Source organism: Austrofundulus limnaeus, unplaced genomic scaffold, assembly GCF_001266775.1.
Source record: "Austrofundulus limnaeus strain Quisiro unplaced genomic scaffold, Austrofundulus_limnaeus-1.0 Scaffold22, whole genome shotgun sequence".
NCBI classification, from domain to species: Eukaryota; Metazoa; Chordata; class Actinopteri; order Cyprinodontiformes; family Rivulidae; genus Austrofundulus; species Austrofundulus limnaeus.
The window spans coordinates 2732310-2740687 of record NW_013952424.1 but is presented as its reverse complement, the minus strand read 5'-3'; the positions used below and the strand labels follow the sequence as shown (position 1 = coordinate 2740687).

The window sequence follows — 8378 nt, the reverse complement described above, 5'->3', positions numbered from 1 at the left end:
TATATATATAGAGTTAGAAATACTTTTTTATTATACGCAGCTAAAAAAGAAACCAAAACTATGTGCCTATAAATAGGTTTTCCATTATGTGAACACAACAATAAGGAGCATTTTGAAACAATCCAATAAAAGGGATTGTCAGTTTCATAAAATTAAATTAATGTCATGTTATCTGTTATTCCGCTTTATTTGGTACCATCAGTAGTCTTTGTTTTTGGGGCTTATGTTTTAGTTTAACAATAAATATTGTAATAGTTCTACATTTCTAGAAGTATATTTTAGGCAACAAAAGAATAGTTAATTTGTAATTTTTCTTTATAACAATAAACCTGTGTCCACCAGGTGTGAAGTAAGGTGGACTCCATCTTACTTCACACAATTTTTTAAAATAGTTTCTATCATAAAATGAGTCACAAAATTATTACCGTGCACTTTAGAAACATTTGCTTGTSTATTTAAACTTGTTATAAAGTGCTGCAGGCAAAATAATAATATTCAAGTCATTTGATGAAGTGAAAATGCGTTAGTAATTTAATTCATTTATAACTCTGCAAAATATAAAAAATGGAGTTGCAAAAAACCAAAAAGAACAACCTTATATTTAGTTTAAATCTTCACAGAACAGTGGGCTGGACTTTGAGTTAGCTGCAAGCCTCACTGCTTCTGCAACTTGGCAGAACTGAAGGATTAGTTTTGTGTTTTGTGGGCAATTATGTGGATTTCCTCCTTGAGATCAGCTGAGGAAGGAGGGGAGGAGTGGTGCAAACCAAAATGAAGCCTCTGAGTTAAAATTAGGCTGTAAAAAAAGCTGCAAAGGAGTGATTTTAACATTTTAGGTGGGAAAGTGGGAAAATAAACTGGCAATTAAGATAAAGAGGAAACAAGGCTTGACTGTAGTTGTTCTCAGAGCTGTCATTGTAGCTGGAAAAGTTATTTTGGGAGGGATTATTTTAATTATGTGTATTTTGAAATTGCTTTTAGTGATGTTAAAGATGCTCAGATCTGTGATACTGCTTGTGTGATTCTATTTGGTGAAACTTTAATTTGACTAATCTGAAAATAAAACATTAAAATGAATATAAGTAGTTCATTATGCGTCTCAGAGCTGCTTTTCTCCCCTGATCCCAGAGGAGGTTTTGCCCTTCCAGCTCCCTCGTCTCTCCCCCCTGACATTTTGAATGCAAATGWATCTGCTCATATTTCCTCCTCAGATGGTGACAACTGCAGCTGGAGTAACATGAAACACGATTACTGACTAGCAGCATCATTATAGATCAACCTTATCAATAAAATCTGTTTTAAAAGTTTGTTTTAAACAGCCTTAATTGACATTGTACTGATTAATTTTAATCCTAGCTTATTTTCCACACAATCTTTAAATAAACGGTTGAAATTTCATAGCTCACAAGGTGTAAAAGGTCAAAAAATGTTTAGAATAGGGTAGAGTAATTTCAATTAATCTCTACCACATATTGATTTCAGTTTTGGATGCCCAGCTGTCTTTTTCTTCCCAGTTGTGTTTTATTTTTATCTGTTGACACATCGATCCATCTGYGTTTTCTCTCTGTTCAGAGACGTGGTGCTGAAGCTGCTCCAGTTTGAGGCATCGACGAATGTGGCCGACAGCAAAGGCTGTTTCCCGCTACACCTGGCTGCGTGGCGGGGGGATGTGGACATCGTTCGTATCCTCATAAATCATGGTCCTTCGCACTGCCACGTCAACCAGCAGGTACTCACAAGTGTCCTTAAACCCTGCAGCGTAGCCGTGGAGTCCGGACTTTCCTGAAACTCCACTTATATTTTACTTCTTCAGCTCAATATGAGGCTATTTCTCACTCCTGTGGTGGTCTCAATTGATAAATACTGAAACAGGAAAAAAAGTAGCTGGTTTCTTGCGAAATATTGACAGATGTCTACTGTAGGAGTCTTTAAGAAGCAAAGTTTGAATGATWTAAGCTTTAAACCTGTTCAAGCTTTGTGGGCTTTTTATTTTCTTGCTGTGGTTTTTCATAGTTTTTGTCTGGAACACACGACACATTCAATAGACTCAGCATAAAATTTAATGAAGGGGCTACTGCCCATCAGACCGGTCTTTATGCTACTGAGCTCATTATAATCCAGACTGTTTACATGTTAAATGGCAAAACTGCAACTCTGCTCCTGTTCCCAATCAGCTCGGCTGCAGTTCCTGTTGCTGTATTTCTCAGAGCTTGTAAACCGATGCTTGTGCAGGTCGCGTTATCACGGCTTCTGTCCAATCGAGCTGATCCCTTACAGCTTCCAGTGATCCGTCTCTGACAGGCTGGTGAGCGTTTTAGCTCTGGGAGCATTCAGCCTGCCRCTCCTGTCATTCCTTATCAGCAGAAATGACCCTCTCCACCCTCCCCTTTCGTTTTTCGTCTATCTTTGCTTGCAGCATATTGATGATGTCACGTTTTACTGATGCACTGCAGCTGAGGATGAGCAGAAGCCACACAGGAAGAGATATTAAAGCAGAGGTTGGATTTATGCACGTGTGCGTACTCTTTTTGATGACGCAGGTTATTGAAGTGGTATTTATCTTAACTAATACGCACATTTTCCTCTGTCATCATTAGCTAAATCGGTTTCCTCTAAGAGCTGCTGGGCTCTAATTGCTTGCCGTGATAAATGATCTACCTTGACCCTGAAATGAAGAGGTTAGTCAGCAAGTGCGCATGGGTAATTCTCGTTTTTTTTTACACTGTCAATGATTTGTCTAGCTGAGCGAAACACTGTGAGCCACACCGACTGAAAGCTGCTGATGCTGGAGATGTGGTGCAGAGATGCTGACCTCTGGGTGCAGTCAGTATGTTGTGGTGCCTTTGTGCTCTTGGGCCTCCTTTTTGTTCAGAGCAATGCACAGTAAAGATGAAGCTGTTTTGAAGAAGGGATATACTCTAATTAACATGGATGAAGTGGTGATTTCATATTGAAGGGGAGAACAATCCTGTATTTAATGAAAAAATACTTTACTCAAGCAGCTTGAGATTTTCAGTGAGCTGAAATTTGAGGATTAAGTCAAATTTGGTCAAAATGACCTCAGCAGATTTTCAGATTCCTATTTGATATCTGGATCATCCTGATATTGTGAGCCAGTCCAGAGATATTCTTTGATTTGTCTTCTCAGTCACAATAACTCATTGATATTTTGTCTGAATCCTATTTTTAGTTTATTCTAATGAATGTTTTGACATCAAAATAAAAGGGAAACCTCAGATTGTATTTGGATATTGAGATTTCCTAGCTGGAAAGGAAAAAAGCTTAACTAGCTTGCATGGAACATAAACATTTAAGGCTTTTTTTTGCTTAAAATCATGTTTTAAAAGTGCCTCAAAATTTTCTACAAGATTATATTTCAGATTTTTAATTTAAATGACTAATAAATAAGGTAATTATTCATTTTATTTTGACAAAAAATATAATTATTGCAAGTGTTTTAATGAATGCACTATAGTGGTCTATTTCTCCATATAACACTTTGGAACTTGATCCTCGGTTTGATGTGATGTGTCACATATCTCCTTTAAAATCCAGAAAATGCTTGAAATGCATAAAACAATATGAAAAGTGGAAGTACACAACAGCATGAAACTYTGAACTTTTGTCAAACTTAAAATGAACTAAATGAAAAACAAATCAAAGGTTTTATTCCAAAGTATCATCAGTTTGGATAGACATTAAGTAAGGAAAACATCACATTATTAGTMTTTTTTCAGGATTTTGAAGACATCTTTAAGTTTTAACAAGCTRCAGTAATTCTCAGGAGGTAAAAYCACATCGATGGATGGATGGATGTTRCTAAACACCAAGTGCCAAAACCTTCACTTTAAATTGTCAAAAAGGGGTTCAACATCAATGGTGCCCTTGTTAACTTTATAACTTCAACTCATTRAACATTTCTGTGTAAGAAAACATGGTTGTTTTAAGGTTACAGGCATAATTCAGTGAGTAAAGATTTATGAATTGTTTGTGTTTACGATGCCCGGGTTCTATATTTTCCTGTGTGCAGCTCCACTCCGGACACACAAACATTATTCAGGGTGATATATTTGGTGTCACACTCAGACCCATCATTGAGACATAACAGGAGCGAGCCTCGACAGTACATTCCTCTACCCTCTCATTCTGACATAGAAGACAAATAAAACATTTGTCCTTACTGTTCGACTCGATGGCTGTGAAGGATGCAGCAGCGGGGTAAAACAAGTTGGAAAATTCAGACAGTTAAAAGAAAAATGTTTTGAGGTGTTTTTGAAACAAAGCAGCAGAAGTGCGTAGTGAGGTCAGCGCCGCTCTGCAGTCAACAGATCATTATTAAAGTCTAGTGGATGTTATTAGTTGGTGGCTAAACAGTTCCAACTCACTGTTTATTTCTTAATTGTTCCCAGTTGTTTTCATTCCACTGTTTCTGTTTATTCAAAGAGCGCGAGGGCATGAGAGGTGCAGACTGTTTAACTCAAGGAGATGATTTGACATGTTTTTTTTTTGTGCACGAGATGTTTGTGTGCAAGAGAAACGGTTGGACAGTGATTGATGGTGAAAGATTGCTTGTTTACTCAAAGCTTGCTCTCAGCCTGTGAGGCTCACGCTTGTTTTGAAGATTGACGAGTTGTTGTGATCTCTCTTTCTGCCACTCATCTTGCTCACTTAAGCTCATACCGCAAAAATTATTTTGTTTTATATATTTATGCAGGAAAATTCTGTTCTTTTTAAACTAACAGTATTACTTATCTAATTTCMTAAAATTGATCCTGCTAATATATGTAGCTGTTTTTTAATAATACCTCAATGTCTGATGCCCATTTTACACTCCTGCTCTAATTTGGTCTTTAATTAACTTACTACAGTGTAGTAGAAATAGAGCAAGCAGTACCACAAAACAACCCCCACTTTGTGTACGCAACAAAATTATTTGCTGCTGTACTTGTACGATGTCTTCAAAAGTTTAACTAACTGCATATTATGTAGTCACCCTTCACAGTTAAAAATAGAAACAGTTTTTTAGGTGGTCTGATGTCCCGAGTTATTAGTTAACTTAGGATAACTTATCAGCCATTTTTATTATCTGGTGTTACTGGCTGCAGAGCATATATTAAATCAGTACCTCTGCAGCAAATGACTGTAAATCTCATCAGTACTGCCCAGACGCCTTGGATGTTCTGCTGTCCTTTTCACCAGGTGACATTGATTGTTGCAGTCTCCATTTGTTGGCAACATTATATAAAAACAATCCGAGGAATGTGTGAATGATGATGGCTGAGTGAATTTGCAGAAACTTGCTGTTTAAGCTAAAACAAAGATGAAGCCAAAAAGAGAACAACAAATGAAGAGGAGCAAATTGGTAGAGAAATGGTAAAAAGAGCAACTTCTTGCTAAAAGTAGCAAAAGCTAGTAGTATTGAAATAGTAGCTACAAGCTGATTGTAGCAAAACAAGCTAAAAATAAAATGGCAGTGAAAAACTAACAATAACAGAAGTCTAGCTTAAGGTATTGTGGGAGGACTAAATCAGAACAAGTATGCAGAAGCAAATTCATAAGGAACTGAAGAGATCTTAATGTATTAATTTTTTTTAATTCCCCATATAAAGTTAAATAATTTGAAAAGTATGCTATAAAAACAGTCATTTTGCACTGTTTCTAAGTTGAACATTTTGCTATGACTGTTAAAAGTTGCACTAAAAATGCAAAAGTAGACAAAAATGTAGAAAAAGCAAAATGATGTGAATTTTTAACTCAACATTCACAAAATAAGTTGAATGAAATTTGGTGAAGAGTCGGAATATTAGTTTTGAATTGTGAATTACAGCTTTTACCTTGAGAATGTGATGTCTGTGCACTTGTTTTCCTGTCATTTATCCGTGATGAAAGATGAAGAATGCATATTTTTGTACTTGAACATGTGAGCTTTGCAGCACAACAAGAACAGTGCAGCTCTTAAATCAACACATCCACACAGTGCAGTAACCGCCTGGAGAAAGGCTCTATATATACGATGTGTTGTGACAGTGWAAGGGACAGCTGGGACCTGCAGACTTGTCCACTGATGCTGTGTAGATGTGGTGCTTGGGAACCAGCAGCCTCTGGGTTAGTCAGTCACAGGGTCAGTGTGTGTTCCCTTCTACATCACGTATGTATTACCATGTTACAGAAATGTTATCTTTCCCAACAGGAGATGGTGCAAGGTTGTAGTATTACTTATTCTCATTTGATCCCCTAAAGGAGCTCAGCAGCATAAGAAAGGTCCTTCTGGGAACTTGTAGACTAAACAAGTCAAAGGTCATGAGGTTTCTTCTCTTCCACTTTTTATTTAATTTTTTTTTCTGTGTCTGTGCGTATTCACCTTACATGCTTAGTAATTTAATGCCTCATCACAAACTCATGTTGCTACCACACAACAAAACGAACCCATATGTTTCCTGATGATGAACATGTGAACCCTGCCTGTCTGAGAACACGCAGAGAAACCGCTCTGGGAAAGTCCGCACTCCAAAGGCCACTGCCTCGCAGGCCGATGCCAAAACACACAGTCACACTGAGCAGTTGGATGTTTTATTATGAGTAATCTGTGAAAAGATGGGAAATCATATGTTCTCCACAGCCAGGCTCATGATGGCAGTGTTTTTATTTTAATTAATGTTAAGCAAAAGAGAGCCGTTTCATTTCTACATGGGTCAAACCAAATTACAACTCTGCGTGATTATTACAAGATGAGGGCAGATTGTGTGCGAGGTTGTTAATTGAGGTATTGTATAGAAACATATCTAACATTTAAAAAAGCATTGTAGCTTTTAGTTTGTGGTTGTGTAATTAAAACCACTTCTGGTTTTTCTCTCTGCAGAGATGTCTGTTAAAACTTCAGCTGTAGACCTACATAGACTTCAGTTTCCTACCACTCTCTGGATATAATTCTTTATCATGAATTTCATCTATTCATACACGTTTCACTGTCTTTTCAACACAGGTGAAGTTGTGATAAAATGTGCTTTGTTTTAGATTTTAATTATGTTTTATTGTCAGTGAATTAATGAAAAGTACAGTATGATTCAACACTACAATAAACCACTTAGGTCTTGTCTTAAAGTGCAAAACTTGCATCAACACCTAAAAAAAACTAAATCAAAACCCATTCTGAATGAAATGTGAWCCAAACTGGATCCATCTTTAAAAGCTGGAGTCAAAACTCTCAAGTCTGATTTCACAGCTGATTGCAATTAAGTCAATTCTGATGAGTTGTCAAAACAAATCTCATCAAATGTAACATTTCCCACCATTTTCCTTGTGGTTGCGTGACTCAGATAATCCCTTGTGATTGCCAGGAGAGTTGGTTAAATACATCCACCTTTTCTGAGTGAACAAACTTGGTCCATTGTATCAATATTTCATCCTAAAACTTGGCTAACTTTCATGTTAACACAAGGAATGCTTTAAGCTTTAATTCTACATTTCTTTCTTTTTAGCATCATTTGTGTAACAGCTGTACATAATTTTTTTTATTTTGTGTTATTTAAAATCAAAAGAAGTAGTAAAGTGAAATAGGTGTTATTACTGTCACCCCTCTCACCTCCRTTTCTTTATTCTTCTCTTTGTTTGAAGCCAGTAAACAGATTATATTATCTTGTCTTCTTCTGTCTTCAATTATGTACTCTGTTTTCTCCAAGTCAGGCGCAGAGCTCCCAGGATTATGAGCAGAATTAATGCAGATGGAGCTCATCCTGTGTATCAGTCCATCAGCTTTAGCTCAGTTTACGCTCAAACAAATGCCTCTGTGCACCACCTGCTCTGATTTAATTACAGCCCCTGTCTGATAGGCTTGTTTGTTTCGTGGACATGTTTTTGGTTCCATGGAGGAGAACTATGATAGCACTAGGGATGTTAACCACAGGTGAGGTAGTTTTGTTTTTGCAACTGTTTGTAAATGCGTTACAATTACAGTACATGACAGGGAAATGTGTAGTGTATAAGACTGTTTAGTAAGAAAAAATAGTTTTTCTTCCTTAAACTCTATTAAAAGCATGCACTGTTAAAATAAGCTATATCTGTCCAACTCATAACATTTAACCATTTTATAAACCACCACAAATAGTTCATCACAACAAGCTGAAAGCTCTTGACGTGTGCCGACATGCCTGTTGATGTGGCTTTAGTAGATGGCTGCTGCTCAGTGACCAATAAGCAACACAAAATGCAYTCAGTGTTGGGGTATTGGAAGGCTATCAGAGTGGGTGTAATGGAAATATATATCTTTCTCAGAAAATGCAGAGGAATGATTTATTTATTTTTTTACAACTTCCTCGCCACTTTTTCTCTTTCTGATCAAGCTGTGTTTGAGATCATCTCATTGGGCCTCATGCAAGAAC

General features: G+C 36.9%; 1 protein-coding gene across 6 annotated transcripts in view; it reads left to right on the top strand.

The window, feature by feature from the left end:
• Positions 1–8378, top strand: part of anks1b (ankyrin repeat and sterile alpha motif domain containing 1B) — a 187814-nt gene that overhangs the window by 45218 nt on the left and 134218 nt on the right. For all 6 annotated transcript variants that reach the window (XM_014004217.1, XM_014004221.1, XM_014004216.1 and 3 more), the window contains exon 3: positions 1573–1729. In XM_014004217.1, coding sequence (XP_013859671.1) covers positions 1573–1729 — 157 coding nt within the window. The remainder of the gene's footprint in view (positions 1–1572; positions 1730–8378) is intronic.